Source organism: Macrotis lagotis, chromosome 1 (assembly GCF_037893015.1).
Source record: "Macrotis lagotis isolate mMagLag1 chromosome 1, bilby.v1.9.chrom.fasta, whole genome shotgun sequence".
In the NCBI taxonomy this organism is placed as follows: Eukaryota; Metazoa; Chordata; class Mammalia; order Peramelemorphia; family Peramelidae; genus Macrotis; species Macrotis lagotis.
This window is the reverse complement of record NC_133658.1, coordinates 564430159-564453474: the sequence shown is the minus strand read 5'-3', so window position 1 is coordinate 564453474 and position 23316 is coordinate 564430159. Positions and strand designations below refer to the sequence as shown.

The following is a 23316-nucleotide window of genomic DNA, read 5'->3' as shown; positions in this document are numbered from 1 at the left end:
ACAATGTTAAACATAGTTCCATATTAATCATGTTGTGAAAGAAGAAGCAGAACAAAAAGGAAAAAAAATAAGAGGGGAAAGAACATAAAACAAAAACAAATTTTGAAAATTTAAATTGTAAGCTTTGGTTTGCATTCAGACTTCATAGTTCCTTCTCTGAATGTTGATAGTATTTTCCGTCACAAGTCCTTTATAATTGTCTTTGATTATTGTGCTGCTGAAATGAGCAAGTCCATCATAGTTGGTCCATCTCACAGTGTTGCTGTTAATGTGTACAGTGTTCTGGTTCTGCTCTCATTAAGCATCAGTTCATGTCAATCTTTCCAGGCTTCTCTGAAGTCCAGCTTCTCATGATTTTTTACCAAATAATAGTTCTCCCTCACATTCATATACCACAATTTGTTTAGTCATTTCTCAATTGATGGACGTCCCTTCAATTTCCAGTTCTAAGGCTAACATTATCTTATTCATTTGCAGATGTCATTTGTGAGGCTGAACCGCTTTGGTCCCCGTGGAAATGGAAGAAAGGTGCTGAAGGCTAAAAAAAAGAAAACTCCAGTGAAACAAGAATGGGATGTAAGTCCAGGTGGGGTATTATTGCATTATTTTGGAGGATCAGATGTGATTTCATAACCTCAGCCATTCTTTGGATTGCTCAGAATGATGGTCAGTATCATTAGATAGAGCATGCCATCAAATATAAACTGTATGTTAGGATAAAAATAGATAGCCTGTGATGTTCCAAGGCCCTGAGAAGCACATGAGGCAACTTTGTTCTATCAGTTAATAAACATTTATTAAGTGCCTATGATATTCTAAGTGCTGAAGACACACAAAAAAAGCAGAAGACAATCCCTGCTCTTAATGATCTCTCTGTTTAATGAAAAGAAGATATGCCAGCAACTATATACAAGCAAGTTATGAACAAGATAAATTGAAAATAATCAAGAGAGCAAAGGCCTAAAAATTAAAGGAGACTGGTAAATGCTTTCTATAGAAAGAGGGATTTTATCTGAGGCTTGAAGGTAGACAGTTCCTTAAATCAGTGAAACCACAGGTCTGGACAGAAGGAAAAAAACCTCAAAAAACTACTCCAAGAAGTCTTTGTGTGTATGTTTCTCCTTTAAAATAGTCACCTTAGAAAACTATATGCATGTTTCTACAAGTAGTGATTTCTGGAACCATTCTTATAAAGGTTCTTATTTTCTGAACTTGGATCACATAATTTAATATTATGTTTAAATTTTAGAAACAAACGTCATTTAAGTAAATGAGGTAGATATTCAAACTCAATAGTAATTTTGATTTTGGTAGTTTTGAAAACAAATTATAATCAAACCAGTTTTCATGTAAAGTGACTGAAGGCAATTCCAAAAGATGAATTCCAGGAATGTTCAAAACATTGGCAGCATTATTGAAATAAATGGATAGCCTCCCAAGATGACTATTTTGAGGTGAACTATATATGATATATGCTTGGGAGAGCATTATCTTTCAATATTATCATGATTGATAAAACCAGTTTCCATCAAATTATAGTCCATACTTTTACTTTTGTAATTTTACATTAGAAAGTCAAGAACTAATTTTAAGCTAAGGCAGAATGTTTGTTTTCTGAATTTAGAAAAAGTTGTTTATTAACATCAACTTTCTTTGTAGTTGTGGTCTTATAGAAATATACCATCTCTTAATTCCAAGGAATAGTTCATAGCTTTTTCCTTTATTAAATTTGTTATTTAATATGAGACTGCTGAGTTCAATCTATAAGGCCATTTTTGTTCATTGTCTGCTCAAGGTAGTAAATTTTAATACCTTCTGAGCATATACAATATTCTGGTACTACCTTCCCTGGGGTCTAAATAGCTTTAAATGATCATTTTTTTTCTGGAAAGCTACACAGATGCATCCTACAGTTCCAAGAAACACAAAACAACAGCCCACTTTACTCTGATTTTTATTCAGTTATAAGCTTATTGAACAGCTTTAGTATAATAAAAGAGTCAGTATTTAATTAAAAATGGGGAAATCAAATGCCTAGTATCAAAAACACTAACTTACTCACCTTAGAATTTTATATATTTCATCATTTAAAAAAAAATCTCTTTCAGAGTACTTTGAGTGATTTAACAGTACATCGTGCAACTCCTGAAGACCTGGTAAGTTTCATATCATAAGCGGATAAGATGTTTTTTATATGTAGTATGTTAAGCTGAAGTATTTTTATTTTTAAACTAAATGATAACATACTGCCTGCTAGTTAATCAACAGGTATTCCTTGAGATTTGCTTTTGTCTATACAAAAGAAGTCATTTGTTTTAAATACCCAGACTTAAGCCAAGAATTTCAAGTATCAGATTCAGTTTTAAATTGGGTTCTGAATCTTACTCTATCTAGCTCCAATTTGCCTTCCCCAATCTGGCCCTATTCTTATTCTTCCAACTTTATTTGTTATAGAATTCCCTTATATGAATCCTCTAACTGTAGGGGCTACTACTTATTCCAGAGAACCATTCCCATCTGGTTCAGGTTATTTTTCCTTCCTGAAATCTCATCCTCTCTTTCAGTCTTCCCCTTCCTTTAAGGTCCAACACATATCCCATTTTTGTGAGGACTAGAATAATTTGGTGATTTCGGAAATTTTCTCCCTCTGAACTTGTGTAACACTTCAGAGTCTAGAGAACTTCTTTAGCATTTGTTATGTACTACCTCTGTTGTTATTTTTACACACACACACACATAAAAACATATATAAATACATATACACATCCTTTCTACCCAGAATAATTCCAGATTCTTGACTTTCTCATTCATACCTCTTTGTATTCTGCCTATTATGGTGTTCTGCATACAGTTGGTACCTTTTTTTTTTGATGGCACCTGACTGTTGATTCTTTATTCACATATCAAGAAATAGCAAATATGCACTTTATATAAGATTGCACATATATTTTCTTCACATATGTAGTTCTTCATTGTTAGTGTTTTGTCAAGATGACTATTCTTGGCCTTCCTTCTTTTTCCTTAAACCAGTGAGCTCTTGTAATTCATTTATTCAAAGACCTTGTATGTTTGCTCTAGTTCCCATATTCTCTTTGATACATTTTCCACATCTCTCTTCACATTTCCATGAGAAACCTTAATTATAGCAACTATTTAAAATTAAAAAAATTATCAAGCGATTTTAAAACTGCTATGTTCATTATTGACAAAGATTTAATAGATTGTATAAATACTCTTACAAAAGAGAAGTAAAGAGTTGCTTCTCAAATTTTTACTTTTGTCAGGTTGGATGGTTTATATGGAAAATTAAGAGGATCTGGTTCAGATCCTGCCTTTGATGCTTTCTACCAGTGTGACCTTGAGCAAATAACTTCGTGTCCCTGGGTCTCAGTTTCAGCAGCTGAAAATGAGAAGTTTGGACTAGATAGTCTTGGAGAATGAATTCCAGATATGATCCTATGATCCTTACTTTCCCTATTTTTAAAATTCAGTAGACAATTAGAAGTTCATTGTAATTTCTTGTTTTAAACTAAAGAATTATTGAGTATCTAACACAGTATCTCTGTCATGTAGTGGTGTGCTTTGCATACAGTAGATGCGTAATAAATGTTTTTTGACTTGAATTAAACCAGGAAGACAATTGATTGAAATATCATATTGTCCAGATCTCTGTTTTTTTTTTGTTTTGTTTCTGTATGTTGACATTTTCCTTAACTGAGTTCAGAACCATATGACTTATATAAAATCCCAGGAACTGGGGGGAGGAAAGAGAAAAGTAGTAACTTTGTTGAGTTCTATATGAAAAATACAAGGAGCTTGAATGAACCTGGCTTTGTCTCTACAAAAAACTGTGATATATATTGTTATTTAGTTGTGTCCTATTCTTCATGACCCCATGGATCATACTGTTCTTGAAATTTTCTTGGCAAAGAAACTGTAGTGATTTGTCATTTCCTTCTCCGGTGAATTAAGGCAGAGGTTAAGTGACTTGCCCTGTATCACATAGTGCATGAAGCTGGATATGAACTTAGGTCTTCCTGACCAGGCCCAGCACTGAGCCACCTACCTACCTCTCTTCTTTAACCCTGGGAGATGTGATGAGAGCTACTGGGGGGGGGGGGGAATAACTCAAGGACTATTGCTTTGGAGGACCCAGGAAAGATGAGTTTCAAAAGGAAATGAAGCAAGGTGGGAGTAAGACCTAGACAAGAGAGGACGCAGGCACTTCTCCCTCTACTGTCTGACCTGGAGCCCATGTGATCCAGGACCTTTTGGCCTCTGCCATCTGCTGAGCCATCTGCCCAGGGAAAAGCCCGGCCTTCTTAGCTGTTGAAGAGATGGTTGTAGTGCACCCCCCTCCCCCGGGGAGATGAGCAGGACCAGGGTGAAGGTTGGTGAATAGTGGGGCTGAGATGGCTGTCGTTAATTTCAAAGACAAGTAGAGGAACAGGAAGTCAAACCAAGTTTGCAGATACTGAAGGTAGACCAGGTAGGACAGGAACGATGGAGGATTGCCAGGTAAGCAAGTCAAAACAAAGTTCTTGTTACTATGTTTAAGGTGGTAGAAGCTTGAATAGGTCCTTTCTTTAGGATTGCCTATGTCCACATTCTAGGGGACTTCTCAGGCTTTAGCTTATGAAGGTTGCTGGCGACCTTTAAGGAATGAACCTCTGATCTGTGACCTTTTCAGTTTATAAAGCAATAGAGCTTTATAGGATTTGATTCCAGAACTTATATGCTTACATACTGACAGCAGATGAGGTGGATATGAGATGAGGACTTGGGGAAAATTTCTAAGGCTTAGATAAACCTTTTATAATAGTAACTTGATGGATTATAGCATGGATTTGCAATGAAATGGGAAAAATAACTGAAAGACTGCCAGACTTCACTGTTTATATGATAGCAGAGGAGCCAGATTCTCTCAGTGACTGCCTGAGCAAAGGTTCTGGGTAGAACACAGATCTGACTTTTAACTTAGAAGAATTCTGTGGCATTGTGGTGTGGTTGGCTATCTGCTTGGATGCTGTCTTGGTTTTTTCCAGGGATGTCAGAATGCCATTCCTTGACTCCCACTCCAGTCTATTAAGTTCCAGTCCATTCTTTAAAGCCGAATGAACTTGGAGTCTTTTTTGCTTTGGGAGTGTTCTATCTTAAAAGATTGTGCCCAACCTTTCATACATTCACAGTCATGTAAAAATGTAAAGATAAATTGAGTAAGCTAACAATTGACACATACATTGATAATACTGGGGAAATCTTAGCTCACAAGCAAGTATGCATATCATTGTTCATTGAAAAAAATTAGGTCAGATAACTTCTATGAATTAGGAACTTAACTTTAGCAATTTCTCTTTGTAAATTGTATACCTCACAGTCAAGTCAGGAATGACAGAAAAAGGAGATGGAAGGTTAAAGTTCATGAGAGGGAGAATAAATATATATTAATAAATATATATATATATTGGGACCAGAACTGGAGGCTGCAACTTGGAGTTAAAATAAAGAGACCTTTCTTGAGGTCATGTCCTAGGAATTTTGAATTCCTAATTACACAGAAAAAGCAAGATAGTTTCTGAGCTTTCAGGCATCAGAAAAAGAAGAGGAGTTGGGGGGGGAGGGAACTGCAAGCTAGAAAGAGAGAAAAAATCTGCATACACAACACTCATCACAAAACAAGGAGCACTGGGAAGAGAGAAAAAAGAAAACTGCTTTTACTTTTTTAATATGAGTATTTTTCTCCAACTTTCAAAATAAGTAGATATTGATATAGAATTATTTAAATGTGTTTCATATATATATATATATATATATATATATATATATATATATATATACACACATACATATATACATACATATATATCCACTTGGAACAGAATCCTTGGTCAGATTGATGATCCACAACACCAGTTTGTGTTTTATAAACACTCCTTTAAGCAGCCTGCTACAGCTGTGTACCATCCAGGATGGATTCTCTGTTTCCACGAAATGTAATCAGATATGAAGCTGGATCTGGGCAGAAGAGTTCTTATTGTAGCTGTTTACAATGAAATATTTGATGTCCACTCATGGTTGATTGAGGAAATTCTTGGCTTGTAAGAGGGCTTGTGGTGGTGGACTCTCTCTAAGCCCTCCAGAATTTACTTCTCTGAACAGTGTCTTGTTCATCAGTTTACACCCTGTGTATACCTGCACATTCCATCTGACTCATCTATCTATTCCTATAAACTTATCTCAATATAGTTGGCCTTAAGGTCATGAAGAATTGGGATGAAGACCAGGACTCACTGGATTTAATAATGGCTCTTTTTGCAGATGATCTGAAAATATTCCTGGTTCTGCAGTCTATGTGAAGATTGACTGTTTAGATCCCTTGAAGTAATGTAACCAATCTTCAAAAGCTGACTGGCCAACAGTTCTTTGTTCATAACCTGTGGATAAATTCTGTGAATAGAATATGACTAAAGTAGGGTGAAATTGTGGACCAGGAAAATTCTTGCTAAATTTAATTGTATTTGCTTTTCCCACAAAAATTTGATGCAGGGATTCTATGAGGGAATCAGGAATGAACTTAATATTTTTGAAATGTTCTTTCAGCTGCTTATAGTCACTAGAATAATTTTTTTCCATAGATTCATGATGGATGTGGGGTGGGGGGGGGTGTTAGAATAGGCACAAGGAATGAGGAACCTGTAGTTAAACAATGCTAATATCTTGCAGTTCTTTGCAAGAAACCATTGTAGTGTCTCCATGTTGTTTATCCCCCCTCCCTTAGGGTAGCATCCATTTTTTGTGCATCTGTTTCTGCTTATAATATGCCTAAGTAATTCCTTTTCTTCCTTGTTGAACTAATACTTTTCTATTTTTGTATAAAGTTGATTGTGAAAGCTCAGAATCATATAGACTAATTGAATGTGCTATATGTGTCCTAAAAATAAATTATTGCCTGAATTCAACACTACCAACTAATTCAAGACACTGTAATGTGATTGGGGCATTTCAAAGTCCAAAAGGTATGCCACTATACTTAATAGTCAAGGAAACAGTGCTAGCTTGGTAGGACTACCTAACTGACAAGCCTAGTTTCTATAGGGAAATAGGGCTAAAATGAGATATTTTTGCTGATGAGCTCTCCATTGAATATCCTTAATTTTTCCTAATATTAGATCTCTCATAACCTTGGATTGAGTAGCTTGCTGAATAGCATTGAAGTTGATAGTAGTATGAAGAAGGACCTTCTAGGATGTATATATATATGTTCAGTAGATGTTAATTTTTATTATCTGTGTAGATTCTAGCACAGTGGAGTGGTGGAAGTTTGTTGGGAGATAAGGTAAAGAGACTTAATCTGGTGTGGGAACATAAGGAGAGTCTCTGTTCATTACCGATAGAACTGACCAGATCCTTCAGGGATATTGTTACGGGGCATGACTTAATTCCCTGTTGGGTCCTGACAGACAGAAGACCCAGGAGAGCTTGTGAAATCAGTGACCAACCTCTTTTCTGGGTGGGGTTTTGGGCTGTCACCATGGAGAGTGTTATTAGAATTCTGTCAGACCTTTGAAATGAAAACTCTGAAGACTCTCAACAGAAGGCAATTTTCTATCATATAGAGAATGATATAACAGCTGATTTGCCTAGTAAAATAAAGGAAAACAGACCTGGTTGACCTGGTCACAGTAGAAAACTGCCAGGATTTTTATTCTAAGAATGGTTGAGTTGGTGCTAGAAGGTAAATAGGTCACTGATGTCACTATGATTTTCTCTGATAAGGGTATGCTGAGTGAAAATACTTTTTTGAGTTGCTCTTGTACCTAAATTCTCCTTTTTGAGAGACATATTATTCATCAGGTGCTTGTCTATTTTGGTTCACATCCCCATGAGGGAAGTCACCAGATCCTCCCTGTTTGATTAAGGGAATAAAGCAATGTGTTCTTACCAAGCCCAGCCCCCATGCTCTTTGGGTAACTCACTTGAGTCTTTTGTCTGTCAGCTAGAGTCTGGACAAATTTCAGTTGGACCCAGGATCTAGAAGCTGAAGGTCCTGTTTTAGGGAAGGACTTTTTTGGGGAAATGGTTTTTGAAATCATGCTGAGTCTTCAGTGATGGAAGATACAAGTCATGTATGGTCCAAGAACCATGTGTTTGAGGTTGCAGACGCGAGTGGGAGAAAAGACAACTCTTGAGCTAATCCAAATTCACCGGATGTGGAGGTGATAGTGGATAGAGTGGGATAAGAAAGTGACTGGTTGTCAGGTAAGCAGATTAGAATGTAGTTAGTCCTTTGAGATGCACTAATTGTTTAGCTCATTCTGTGGCTTGCTTGCTTTAGCTCTCATTTTGGATGCTAATGTGTCTTCTGGGCAGGATTGTGATGGACTAGGTGGCTGAGCCCATGCTCATTCGTAACAAATTTTTTTCATCATATTAGGTACGTCGTCATGAACTGCACAAATCAAAGAATAGAGCAGTTGCCCATTGGGAACTTCAAGAGAAAGCCTTGAAGAGAAAATGGAAAAAGCAGAAACAAGATACTCCTGATCTTCTTGGAAAAAGGAGATTGGCAATCATGAAGGAGGTAATATGTAAAACTATGGATAGGATTTCTGACATGAGTAGAAAAAGGAGTAGATAAGTGATTTTGCCAAATGTAAATACTTAGTTCTAGTTCACCAAATCAGAAGTAGAGGAAACTGTATAATTTCAATTATAATGGTGTTTTATATCATGTTAAAATTGAATGCCCTTCTAGATGATTAGTAAGTCACATCCCTCTACCCTAATCTTTTTCCAAAAATACGTTATTTATTTCTACAATAACGATTGGATGCTGTTTTGGAATAGGCTCATAGGTTAGAATGAGGGAAATGGAGAAGGTCTACAGTTGTGTTTCTTATCTTCATTTGTCAATGCCTTCAGATAGATTTGTTACTCCCTTATTCAGGGTGCTTCTTCCATTGTTAATGTTTAGGTCATCAGGTAGAGTGTGTAGGCAAATAACTTCAAGTTTTCCTTAAAGTGTGTCATAATAGGTCTTTTGAGGAGTTAAAAGTTATTTTGGTTCATTATTCCATTTTCTCAGTGAGAAGTAGGTGTCAGTTTTATATAATTACAAAATGTTTCCTTGAACATAAAAAAGCATTGAATTTATGAGTAGATCTTATCATTGGAGATTTTTAACTGACTTGTCAAAGTTACATTTTTATGGGATCATTGACTCAAGAACTAGAAAAACCTTAGAAGAATGCATGTTATAATTCCTTCATTTACATATAACCTCAGCGAGGTTATATGATTTACCAAAAGTCACACAGGTATAAATAATAGCTTTCCTACTTCTGTATTCATGATCTCTGAGAATTCAGAATACCTTATATATTTAAAATTGTACCAGATGCTTATTTCATGATTCACTACTTGATGTGAGTCCTACCATGGGAGAAGATCAGTATATACTGGAATTCTATCTAAACCTCATCTATGTTTACAGGGACCTATATAATATTGAAAACCACCTTCCAAGAACAAACAAGTATCTTATTTTTTCTTCTCCTTGTTCTTTTTAGCTTAGCCTCAATTATAATGGTTAAATTTCTTTCCCAAAAGATGTGCTTTTCCCCATTATTATTCTTCCCTGTTGATAGGCAGAAAAGACAATAAGAGATATGCTGCTTATCTGTTGCCTCATTTCCTATGTCCATGTGTGCCCAAAAGAACCCAAGGTCCATATAATCCTTTAAAGTCGACATACTTATTATCCTCTGATCCTTATCCTACTTCTTATTCTCTGTCATATTTTATTCTTTCAGTTTTGTGGAAACAGATCTTAACTTTTCCCCCTCCTTTTTCTTTCTGGTGATCTCATCAGCTTTCAGAGAACTCTATGCAGATGATTTCCATATCTATATATTCAACCCTACTTGCTCCTCTGAGCTATAGTACCTCATCAACAAATCCCTCTGGACATCTCAAATTAGATGTCTCACATGCATTTCAAACTTAATACAAAACAGAACTCATCAGAACCCGTCATCTTTCTCCCCATAACTTCCTCTCAGTCACCTGGGTTTGCAACTTTGGTGTCAACTTCAAGTCTTCTTTTTCACTCTACGTGCCTGGTTTGCTGCCAGATCTTGTGTCTTCTACCTTTACAGCATCTCATCTACATCCCCTTCATTCTGTTCACACAATTAGAACCTTTAATTAGGCTTATCACCTCTTATCTGCACTGTTGTTAATGGTTTTATAATTGATTACTTGCCTCAAGTCTGTTCCTCTTTTACTCAAAGGACAGTGATTTTTTCCTAAAGCATGGGCTATATCTTCCCACTGCTTAGAGAACTCTAGTGGCTTCCTATTACCCATAGGTAATACCTATAAGTTTTTCTTCCTATTTTTCCAGTTTCTAACATTTTGCTCTCCCCTATGTATTCTATAATCTAACTATGCTCACATACTTAATGTTTCTCCTACATGATACTCTGTGTTCTTGTCCTCATACTTTTCTGAATTGCCTCTAGAGTAAAATACAGGCTTAACATTCAAGTGTTTCACAGTGTGGTTATAATCTACTTTTCCAGACTTATTTCAGCTTCTTCGCTTTATACAATTTACATTCTAGGACAAATTGGTCTATGATTTTTTTTTTAAGTTTCACTCTTCCATCACCATCTCTGGTTCTTCACATAGGCTCTCCTATTCATAGAATTCTCTTCCATTCTCATCCCTGCCTCTTAACTTCCTTTGCTTCCTTCAAGACTCAGTCTAAATCCCCCTTTTTTTCAGTCTTTTCTGGTTCCTGAACCTTCCTTCTACTCTTTATCTTGTGTCTTTTTGCCCCTAGTAGAATGTGAGCTCTTTGAGAACAGGTACTCTTTTTGATAGTTGTTCAACTCCAGTGCCTAGAATAGTCCCTGATAAAATATATGCTTAAAAAATGTTAATTGGCTTACATTGCAGCTTAATTAAAAGAGTGTTCTGGGGGCAGCTAGGTGGTACAGTGGATAGAGCATTGACCCCGAGGTCAGAGGACCTGAGTTCAAATCTGGTCTCAGACACTTAATAATTGCCTAGCTGTGTGACCTTGGGCAAGGCACTTAACCCCATTGCCTTAAATAAATAAAAAAAAATTAAAAAAAGGAGTATTCTGCATTCGAACCTTCTCTTTTTTATTTCTAAATCTTGTCATTTTGGGCCACGAGTTAAAATAAAATTAGATGGGGTAAATGTGTAGTAAAATGTGTAGTAAAAACAACTCTTACTTGATTTATAATCATTGATCTTCCTTAACTGGAAATATTTAAAAAACAACACATAGGGTAGCGTAGTGGATAAAGCACTGGCCTTGGAGTCAGGGGTACCTGGGTTCAAGTCCGGTCTCAGACACTTAATAATTACCTAGCCGTGTGGCCTTGGGCAAGTCACTTAACCCCATTGCCTTGCAAAAAAACTAAACAAAAAAACAACCCCCCCCCCCCCACAACACTGGGCTCTTAAGTTCCAGAAGTCCCAGCTTTCCTTTTCCCTTAGTTTTTTAACCCTTTTTCATAATAGGAATCTCCCAACATATTAAGGCATTTACCCCCAAATCTTTAAACCAACTTGACTGCAACACAGAACTGTGATTTGTAGTCTTTCTCAAGTGATCAGGTTAACTCTTTGTGCCCTAATACCCTAAAATGAATGTAAGTACAGAATTTCTGAGTCTGTTATGAAGACTAAGAGAAGTAAGCCTGAACCAGGTAAATAATATTTTAGCAGATCTCTTTGAGGGGATCCTGTAGACGTTAGGCCTGTGGTGGGTATGAAGGGATCTCAGGAAAAGGTGAGATTTGCATTTACTGCATTTACTGTCTCTATGACTTTAATAAGTCCCTTAACCTGCTGGGATTTAGTTCCTTCCTTTATAAAATTAGTAGGTGTGGCTTCTGAAGCCTCTTCTAGTTCTAGGTATATGGTATGTGACTTTATGATCTCCAAGGCACTCCTCCTGTTACTGTAGTGTGGATATAAAAATGGGACTTGGAAGAAGAGTTTGGATGAGCGGGATATTTGGTTTTCTTCCTCATCCAGCGGAACGAGTGAAGTCCAAGCCAGCTACTTCACCTCTTCCAATTAGCTTATTATTCCCTTATTCATTTTCTCAATTGTTTATTAAGTAGCAGCTTTTGGAAGAAATGAAAAAGATAATTAAAACACCTGACTTCAAAGGGCTTATAATATAGAGAAAGGATACAACACAAATGAACATTCATTTCTATTATAACAGATACACATTATAAAAGTATGAGTACAATGCACTATAAAAACTCTTTAAGGTTTGAAAGATATTTTCTTATTGGTGACTGGAAAGGAATCAAGAAAGATTTGTAACATTTGTTCTGGGGTTTGAAAAGGTAGAGTGGAATTTTAGAAAGTCGAATTAGTGGACAGCAAGGAATGGTGTTAGTAAAAATTTAGAGGCTTTGGATATAAGGGAAGCAAGTTAAAGATTGTAACATTCCTAGAAAGAGGACAGTCATTCTTCAGGACTTAAGAAATGGATAAGGACTTTAAAAAATATCTAATGGGGATAAGGAATGGGAGTGATAGAATACTCCTTCAAATTTCCTGGCCCTCTAGAGATAAGTAGGAGTCATAGGGCTGAAGTAGTTGGAGAAGCAGTAGATGTTTTGCTTCTCCTATCACTTTTTTTTTGGTAAGGCAATGGGGTTAAGTGACTAGCCCAAGGTCACACAGCTAAGTAATTATTAAGTGTCTGAGGCTGGATTTGAACTCAGGTCCTCCTGACTCCAGGGCTGTTGCTCTGTCTGCTGTGCCACCTAGCTGCCCCCTCATATCACTTCTTTATGTTCCTCAGTCTAGTAGTAATAATTTGAAACAATGAGTCTGGAATATTTTATGAAAAACAGGATAAACACAAGATAGGCTGTGCTTTGAGGTGTTGAGAAGATTCTTATTTATTTTAACATAGGAATAAGTGAAATGCTGTGTTTTCCTTAGCCCTCATTTATTTTGTGTCTCATTGTGGTCTCAGGCATGTTTTTTGACAGAGCATGATTAAGTAATCACTCTCTATTTTATCAATTCCAGATGATTTTATAACTTTTGCAGCGTTTTGCCTTGTTGGTCTCCAAAAGAGTCAAACAGTCATATGGCTGACCCAGAATCCTCTCATGTACTAACATCCCCATCTACTGGAACTATAGGATATTGCCACTAACACTTTAAAAATTTAAAGCCGTTTTCAGTTTTATATCACTACTTTTTCATCATATTCTTCCTTCTGTCCACTCCCAGAGAGCTATCCATTATAATAGAGACTTTTTAAAAAGAGGAAGAAAATAAAGTTCAATAAAACTAAGCAACATGTAGAAAAAGACTGACATTACATGTAGAGTTCCATACTTATGGTCCTGTACCATTCAGAGAACTAGGAGAGGTGTCTTCTCATATCTTTTGGTGCAAGTTTGGTCACTATAATTTCACAGCATTCCATTTCTGTTTTTTTGTTATTCTTTCTATTTATGTTGTTGGTCATTGTGCTGTTTGCTTTGTTGCTCTTCAGAAAAGATGCAACTAATTAAATTGTGTTTTCCTGGCTCTGCTTATTTAACTTGATGAAATTTATTTTAATAAATATTTCCATATTTCTCTGTATTCATTATATTCATTATAGCATAGAAACATTCCATTACAGCTGGGCAATTATTAAGTTTCTGAGGTCACATTTGAACTCAGGTCTTCCTGATTCCAGGGCTGGTGCTCTATCCACTGCACCACCTAGCAACCCTCTGCTTAAACTTAATGTAATTGGTAGCATTTCATTTATCTTACATTGTTAGAAAACAAAATGTTTCAAATAAGTGAATTTCCCACATTTTTGATTTTTACTGTCAAACTTCATTTATTTTTGTCACTTTGATGGTAAATTTTATAATATATTTAGCATATTATTTTCAAAACTGATTGTTTTCTTCTGAACTGCCTCCAGTTTTCTTTTTTTCATTAAAAAAATGCTTAGAACTTCTTTTTTTCCCTTTGGGGCATCAATATTGCTTCTCCCCTTCCTATCCCGGAAATCCTTATCTCCAATTAAAAAAAAGAAATAAAATTCTTGTAAGCAAATACATGCATTTATCCAAAACCGGGACATAAATTGGTCATTTCAGAAAACTGCATATTTGTTTGTTCATTTGAGACTCTTATCCCTCTCTCAGAGGGAAGGTAACTTGCCTCCTCATTGATACTTTGGAGACCCTGTGATTGCTCATGGCATCAATCAAAACTCTTAGCTCTATCAATATTGTTTTCTTTACAGTGTTGTTGTTGTTATTATCTATATTTTTTCCTGGTATTGCTCACTTCATTCTGTATCAGTTCATATAAGTCCAGATTTCTTGAAATTCATAATTTTCCTAATTTCTTATTAATATTATATATATTCATATTCACTTTGTCTATCCATTCTCCAACTGTTGGGTATATCTCCTTTGTTTCCATTTTTTTTTTTTTTACAATAAAAAGTGCTTTTAGAAATGCTTTTGTGCATATTATTCTTTTTCCTGTTAAAAAATCTTTTTGGGGGAATAAATATGGTATTGATATTGCTGGGTCAAATTGAAGCCTAGTTTAGTAACTTTTTGACTGTAGTTCAAAATTGCTTTTCAAAATAACTGAACCACATCACATGTCTGTTAAACAGTGCATTTTTATTGTAGCTGTCGTCCTTCAGTCCTTTAAAAAATTGCCATTTGCCACACTGTTGAGTATGTAGGGGAACATTAGAATTGTTTTAATTTTTAATTTCTCTAATTATTAGTTTATTAGTGATTTTTTCATATGACTATTGATAGCTTGGGATTTTTTAATTTGAGAACGGCTTATAGCCTTTGACCATTTATTTATATTTTTGAAGTTATCCTTTAGTAATGTTATTGATTTGGTACTCAATAAACTTATTAATTTAGGTGATATCATTTTTATCACATTATATTTTTCTTATATGAACCCAACCATGAGCAATTAACATCCTTTTAATCATTTAAGTATGCCTTTATTTTTAAAAAATATGCTTTGTAGTTTTATTCATATATCATATATGTGTTCCTTTGAAGGTAGTTTCTGAAATAATTTTTAAATGTAATTTTTCTTTCTGATGTATTTTATTGGTAATAAGCATAAAGGCTGATGATTTATAGAGTTTGATTATCTTACTATTTTGTTGAAGGCATTATTTAAATTAACTTTTTAGTTGACTCTGGCTCTCTCAGCAGGCTATTGGATCATCTGCAGAATTTGATATTGTGTCTTCTTTATGCTTATTTCCTCAAATTAGTTTTCTTGTTTTACTTCTTTGACTATCTTTACTATAAGTTTCCAGATTCCTTAAAGATAATCTAAACAAGAGTGATTGATCATGAATATCCTTGTTTTACCTCTGATCTTATCAGAAAGGTCTCTAGCATTTCTTCATTAAGTATAATGTTGGTTTTTAATAGATTCTCTTTATCAGGAAAAAGGAAATGTTATTTTGGCACAAGCACTGTCATGCTATTGTTTTTTTTTCTTTTTAATGTTCAATGAGCTATAAAATAACAATGTTTTTTATAGTTGATAGTATTAGGGAATAAATAGTTAATTAAAAACATTGGTATATAAATATCTTCTATAAGTTTATTCAAACCATTCTCAATACAACTATGGTAGCAGTAAGTAGTTCAATAGTGTAGAAAAACAATAAATGGAGAAACTAATGCTATCAAATCAGCCTTAAGCAGAAGTGGCCCTTGGTGCCCCCAGACTTTCATGTTGAGAAGTTTCTTTCACTCACCCAGCTTTCCAAATTCAAGGTTCCCTGTAGACACCGAACCAATGAGAGTGCATGGGTAGGCTATACATCTCTCTCCATATACTATGAAGGAATGTTTTATGAACTTTAACAGAAGACAGTTATAGTAACATATATATGGTGTGTGGGTGTGTGTGTGTGTGTGTGTAGTTGTTTTGTGAGTTGTTTTTGGGATTCAGTGACTTGCCCAAGTTCACATAGTAAGTATCAACTATTTGAGGGCAGATTTGAACTCGGGATCTTCTGACTTCCGGACCAGTGCTCTAGTCACTGCTAGGGCAGCCTGGTGCACAGTGGATAGAGCACTGACTATGGAGTCAGGAGGACAGGAGTTCAATTCTGACCTCACACTGATACTTACTAGCTGTGTGACCTTAGGCAAGTCACTTAACCCTGATTATCTCACAACCAGATCCATCTCCAATTGTTCTGATTCCTTTCTGGCCACTGGACCCAGATGACTGTTAAAGTTCATAAAACAGGACTTAGCACAGCCATCACTAAAATACACTTCATGTGCTTGTCATGGTATCACCTTCCGTGATATTATGGTCTTCTTTGAAAATGAAGGAGAAATGTCAAGAAAGGAAAACTTGAGCTTTATCTAATGAAGGCAGGACTCAGCTTTGAACCAACTGGGAGCAAAAGAACTATGGGCTCAGTTCACCTTCTCCTGAAATAGCTCTCCCATGGTGCTCTGCCACCTGGCTAGGTTCTTCATCAAATATGTTATTTACTTTCTCCTCAGTGCAACTTCACTGGGTAGTGTCTTGCTTCTTGTTACACCAGCTCCATGGTTTCTGTCTCTTTCTTATTAATAAGTACTAGGAACAGGCAATGGTTGGATAGATACAGGTAAGGAAAGGACTAAAGCAAAGAGTTGTCCTACAAGCTTTAGAAAACCCAAGGAACAATAGATCTTTTTACCATCCTCAGAGAAAGATGAAGTTAGAACTGGGAAAAAGTAAGTTCTTAAAATCAAGGAAGTTGAAGGGGGGCCTGGGTTCACTTGAGTGTTTGGTGCTCAAGGTTTTCTTCTTCACCTCCCTACATTCTTGCTGATGGACCAACCTAAATCTACATCTGAAAAAAAAAATGTCCTTCATTACCAAAAATGTAGGGGGTGAGTCTCCTGTACCCCAGTTGTCTATAGGATAATAAAACTTGGGACGGTAGGAGAAAAAAAAAGATTACCTGCCTTAACCTTAAATTAAAATATACCAGTTACCTACTCATGTTTTGTTATGAAATAGAAAAGATGGATAGGAGGAGACAGAATGAAGGTATTGAAGGTGGAACAGAATCAGGAAGGTGGTAGCATTGTTTTAAAGGGTAGGAATATATAAAAAAAAATCTAAGCAAAAGACAAGGAAGTAGAGCAGAAGGGCTTTTTTCCCCTTCCTAGCATAGGAATGTAAGAATGACTTGTTAATAAGTTGATAGCTTCATTAAGAGGGAATTGGTTGTTAAAATGAGAGTCTTTGCATATTTTTGTGGTTATTTCTCTAGACTTTGGAATTATTGTTGAGTAATCAGATCATCTGTGTCTGTCTCTTTTTAGATTCTCTCTGATCACTACCAAATGCAAGATGTATTGGAAAGATCTGATGAAATGATGACTGTAGCAAAAGATTTGTTTGGTGATGCTCCTCGTAGGCGCACAGGTAACTTGTTCAATTTAAGCATAAGGACTTTTTTAAAATTAACAATAACATCAGGTGGCTAGGTGGTGCAGTGGATAGAGCACCAGCCCTGGAGTCAGGAGTACCTGAATTCATATCCAGCCTCAGACTTAATAATTACTTAGCTGTGTGGCCTTGGGCAAGCCACTTAACCCCATTGCCTTGCAAAAAACCTAAAACAAAACAAAACAAAACAAAACAAACAAAAAAACCCCAAAACAATAACACCATCAGTATATATTGAATACAGTACTTTTACCTTAACAGCTGAACCTATATGTTGAGCTGACTAATGAATTTGTACACAAACACATCTCTGTTAGTTATCCTTTGGTCATTTAATTTTCTCATGTCCTTTAGGAATTTTAGATTGGACAAGATGACCTCTGAAGACCCTTTCAAGTTTCAAAGATTGATTACAATATATAGTAAAAGAACTAATTATTAAATTTAATCTAAAAGATAAAACATTTTGTTCAAATAAAACTCATTTTGAAACAAAAACTTCCTTAAAATTCTCTTTTTAAAAAAAGCATGTTTAATGACATGGGTAGTGTGGAGTACTGTGTATGAAGAGTTGGTCTTGTATTAAGGAAGGCATGGGGCAGAGATTCACTTCTGAATAGCCGTGGGCAAGCAACTTAAAGACTCAGTGCCCAAGGCAACATTCTGAGACTGTAAGTTGGTCGAGAAAGTTTATCAGGAATTCTCTATCCCAGTGATATCACAAGTTTTTCTCTCTCATCCCCTCCAGATGATGAGAACAAAAGGACTCAGTCACTTTTGAGTATATTGAATTATCCTCTTCTCTGTGGGGAGACAAATAAGTATCAACTGAAAATATAAGACTTACTCAATTTAATTTGGAACCCGATCTTTCACTTGTTCATTTTAATTTGGGACTCAGGTCTTTCACATAAGACTATATATATACAATCCTGTAGTAGTATACAACAGTATTGAAAGAACTGATTTAATTAAATAATTGTGGCTTGCTTCTTTGTCTTCTGTAGGTTATCCTAATATAACAGTAGCTCCTGACTCTGAGATTGGTTCTTCCCCAGGCCCTATTGTGTCACAAAGAGACCCTTTCACTGAGTCAGTCCTCAGTGAATCCGCTATTGACCCTCAGGTAATGTTAACCTATTTAACAGTAGGTCAAATGCTGGAATTAAATTTAAGCTTTGCAGTCGAAAATTAAAAAGTTAAAATAGCATCAAATGTGAGGCTGTCATTTTAGGAATGATTACTCAGTTGCCCTATACATTCTTAATGTATTATTTGACATTACTCTGCTTGGAAAAAGTAACTAAAAAGTACTATAACTGATTCCAAAAACAGTACACAAATCAGTGTCATCCTTTTATGTCCTGTACATTATTAGTATGTCTACACCATAGTGGATTTGAAAAACTAGGAATTTACTGACTGTGTAAACAGTCAGTTATTTGGAATCTCACTAATTGGAACCTCAAATTAATACAAGCTTGTACTGCAACCATTTTTGTGAAAGGCAAATCATAAGAAAACCTTATAATAAAAGTATAGCTTAAAATACATTCTGGGGAAAAATAAGAACAGCTTCTAAGGACTATCTTGGACACAGTAGATATTCAACCCAATTTTCTCTGATGACAGAGAAGGATGATATTTTCTGGAGCTAATAGTGGAAAGAGCACTAGATTTTGAAATCTCATTCAGAGCTCTTTTTCTCTATTTTAGGTTCAGATTTTATAGTTTTATTATATGGTGTTTTCAGTACACATTGCATTTTTTAAAAAAGGAATAGAAAGATTATGTTAACAAAAAATTATAGTTGACAAAACATAGAAGAAAATCATATTAAACATAAAAATGCAGTAGAGTAAGTGATAGTCATTATAATGACCCTGTGTCTTCAATGAAGATTATTTTTTGCTTTCTGCTTAAGAAGATAGGAAAGTACAGAATACATATTAGGGAGATTCCATCAGAATATTTAAATGGTAATATTAGCATTTAAAAAGGGTTGAATTTTACTTAAGTAATTTAAAATTATTATTTGAAACACCTCTGACAAGGCTAGATAAATATGTTATAAATTTCATTTGTTTTTGTACAGAATAAAATTAAATTGAAGCTTTGGTTATTTTGAATATAAATTGACAATATTGCTCCTAATCCAAAAGAGAATTAGTGATGTGTGAAAACCAGAAGGAAAAAAAAACTTACTGTTTTCCTTCTGCTAAGTGGAAACTTTGCCCTATTTGATCCCAATTTTCAAATTTTCAGACTCTTCATTAACCTTTGAATTTATATAATAAAGAAAGCACTGATGTTGTAGAAAAACTCCTAGTTATTGGTTTAAATCCACATCTTTCCACATCTTCTACTTATTATCTTTGTAATCTTGAGGAAGTCACTTAACTTGCCTTGCCCTTGGTTTTCCTGACCTATAAAATCAAAAGTATAGACTAGGTAACTTTTAATACCCCTTCTGGGTCTAAATCTTTTGATTATATAGAGCAGTGGAAAAGAGCTCTGAGGCTGGATTTCATAGTATCTGAATCAGTAAATCCTGATTCTGTTACTTATTCCTTATATGAACTTAGGCAAGTCATTTAAAATCTCTGAGCCTGTTTCCTTATCTGTAAAATAAGAGTATTGAACTACCTAATTTTTAAGTTTCTTGAAGTTCTATCTAGATCAGTAAACTGTGACCCACACTGCTTTTTTGAATGTGAGCTAAGAATGATTTTTTACATTTTTAAGTAAGATTCAAGGTATTTAGAAATGTAAAAAACATTTTTAGTAGTATGTAGTTTGCCTTTCACTGATCAAGATCAATGATTCTATGATCCCCAAAGGAATAATAAATCTAGACATCCCCCAAGTGGTTTAGTAGCTCTGTACTTGGAGCTTAAGGAAAGGGGGAAATTGATTTAAATACAAAATTTTTTATGATATGTTTTTGAGTTAGGCTCTTAATGATGTAGAAGAAGGAGAAGGTGAAGAAAGTGTAAACAGCCAGTCAGAAGAGAGTGAAAATGAACTGAATGACTCTCTGCACTTACAACCTAATAGGAGAACAGACAGGTAAGAGTAAGTGAAAGAAGTCTCTGATTCTTTGCTTCTCTAAACTATTTCATCTATTTGTTGTGTCTGCCAAGGACTATACTCCATTTTGGGGATTAGAAGTCTTTTCAAGAGTCAGACTTTATTAAAAAAAGTCCACTGTCACTGAAAGCAGTAGATTTTTTTTTTACATAATATTTTTTCTTATTCAAGAAATGCCTGTAGCTTAAATTGACATCCACAGATGGGAACACAGAAAAGGCAAATAAGAGAAGACTGGCTGCAAGCAGAATGACCAGCTGTCTTTAGACTACTACTCTCCATACTCAATCTTGCCAAGTGCTGTGGGAGAAGGCTAGATTCTCTGTCTCCCATGGGACAATATGTTGAACCCTGTCATGTTGAACCAGTAGCCAACACCTCCAAAAGCAGAGTTGTCTAGTAGATAATGTAAATTCAACATGTCCAACACAAAACTCATTATTTTTCTCCCTGAATACCTCCACTGCCACCCTACCCCTATCTTTCCCAGTTACCTCTTAGAGGGTAGTACATCTTCTTGGGCCCTGTATTTCTCACTGTTTCTTACCTCCTCATCCTAACTGTAGCCAAAGTCCATCAATTTCACCTTTCCAGCATCTCTCAAATATGCTGCCCCCTCTCTCTGACACTGCCACTGTTCAAGCACAGGTCCTCATTGTCTCAAGCCTGAAATATTGCACAAGCCTGCTGCTGAGTCCACTGGCCTTCACTTTCCAGCCTTTCCTCCATGCAGCAATCAAAGTGATTTTTCCAAAGCACAACTCTGGTCGACTCACCTCCCCACTCAAGAAACTTCAGTTACTTCCTATTTGCCTTTAAAGATCAAATACAAAATCTTAATAACCTAGTGCTCTCCTACCTTTCTGGTTTTCTTCCACCTCACTCCTCAACACATACTGTTTGAACCAGACTTCCTGACTGTTCCATGAACAAGACACATAGTCTCTTGGCTCGAGGTATTCTTTCTGACTTCCTCATAACCTGCAACACTTTCCCTCCTCTGTTCTGACCACTGACTTCTCTGGCTTCCTTTAACTCTCATCTAACATCCTGCTTTCTTTTTTCTTTCTTTTTTCTTTTTTTTTGCTAGGGTTGAGTGGCTTGCCCAAGGTCACACAGCTAGGTAATTATTAAGTGTCTGAGGCCTGGATTTGAACTTGGGTCCTCCTCTGACTCCAGGGTTGGTACTCTATTCACTGCACCATCTAGCTGCCCCAACATCCTATTTTCTATAGGAAGCCTTTCCTAATTATTCTTAATTCTGGTGCCTTCCCTCTGTTGATTATTTCCAATTTGGCTTGCATATAGCTAACTTTTTATTTATTGTTTGCCTTGTCTTCCCCCATTGAATTATAAGCTCCTTGAGGGCAGTGTCTTTTTTTGGTTTCTTTCTGAAACCCCAGCATGTTAGCACAGTGAGTGGCACATAATAGGGACTCAATATATGTTTATTTATTTATATAATCAAAATTGTCTAGTATATCTTAGATTAAGAAATCTTCATAATTGTGAAAGATGTATGATGTCCTCTTCCCCTTTTTTATGTTATGATCTTTAACAATACTCAAGTTGTTTATATCCATTTTGAATTTACTGTGGAATATGGTAATGAAGTTTTCACTCAATTTCACTTTTCTAGTGTTGGCATCAGACTTGATATTTTTCTTCTTTCAAATTTAACATGCTCTAGGGGTGGCTAAGTGGCGTAGTGGATAAAGCACCGGCCTTGGAGTCAGGAGTACCTGGGTTCAAATCCGGTCTCAGACACTTAATAATTACCTAGCTGTGTGGCCTTGGCCAAGCCACTTAACCCCATTTGCCTTGCAAAAATCTAAAAAAAACCACACACACACACACAAACCAAATTTAACATGCTATGCCTGAGAACACTTGAACTTGCTTTAACATAATTCTTGGAGTAAATGCTGAAGTACTTTTTATAGTCAAGAACCACCTATAAATGAATCTTTCTGATAATACAGTTTTGGGGATTAAGGTCTAGGATAGACACATCTTGTACTGACTTCTTCTGTGTAGGAACTTCATATGATGATTCTTGAATAATAAACAGGTTGTGCAATAGTGTTGATTATTTCAAACTTGTAGTTGTCTGCATCATTTTCTCTAATCATTTTTTTCCTGTTAAAAGTGAAAAAATTGTATTTTCTATTTGGATCAAAAGACAATTGGGTATAATGGGCTTGAACTATCTAATTGATTTTAAGCAAGTCAGTTGTTGAGTAAGCAAATGGGAGTAAATAATCCATTAGGTGTTTTGAAACGTTGCTATTGCATGATTCTAAAAGTTCCTCTAGACTTGGTCAAATTGAACAGTTTTAACAGTCAGACTTTTGATGTTTTATTATATGCTTTAAACAATAACAGTTTACTTATGTGTAATTGGTCTAACAACTATTTATCTGTGTGGAATTGGTCTGAAGGCTTCTTCAGCGCCTAAACGAAGAGAATTCTGAATTCATTTCTAAGTTATGTACAAGTATGCAGCAGAAAATTGCTACATCACAAAAACTGACTCCACCATCTACTCCAACAGTTGCTACTCCATCATTGGAACACAGAGGTTAGTTTCAATAATAATTTGTTCTTAATAGCTCACATGTACAAAGAACTTTAAGCCTTATACATTATTTTCTTCACAATAATTCTTTGAGGAAATATTATTAT

The 23316-nt window shown here is 35.5% G+C and overlaps 1 protein-coding gene across 4 annotated transcripts in view; it reads left to right on the top strand.

Annotated features, from left to right (window-relative positions):
* SPICE1 (spindle and centriole associated protein 1) overlaps window positions 1-23316 on the top strand; it is a 53664-nt gene that overhangs the window by 7264 nt on the left and 23084 nt on the right. For 2 of the 4 annotated variants that reach the window (XM_074214528.1, XM_074214527.1), the window contains exons 2-8: window positions 478-576; window positions 2109-2156; window positions 8435-8581; window positions 17415-17517; window positions 18549-18667; window positions 20495-20610; window positions 23073-23212. In XM_074214528.1, coding sequence (XP_074070629.1) covers window positions 478-576; window positions 2109-2156; window positions 8435-8581; window positions 17415-17517; window positions 18549-18667; window positions 20495-20610; window positions 23073-23212 — 772 coding nt within the window. Of the gene's footprint in view, window positions 1-477; window positions 587-2108; window positions 2157-8434; window positions 8582-17414; window positions 17518-18548; window positions 18668-20494; window positions 20611-23072; window positions 23213-23316 lie in introns of those variants that run through there. The other 2 variants (XM_074214529.1, XM_074214530.1) reach the window with 2 other exon arrangements.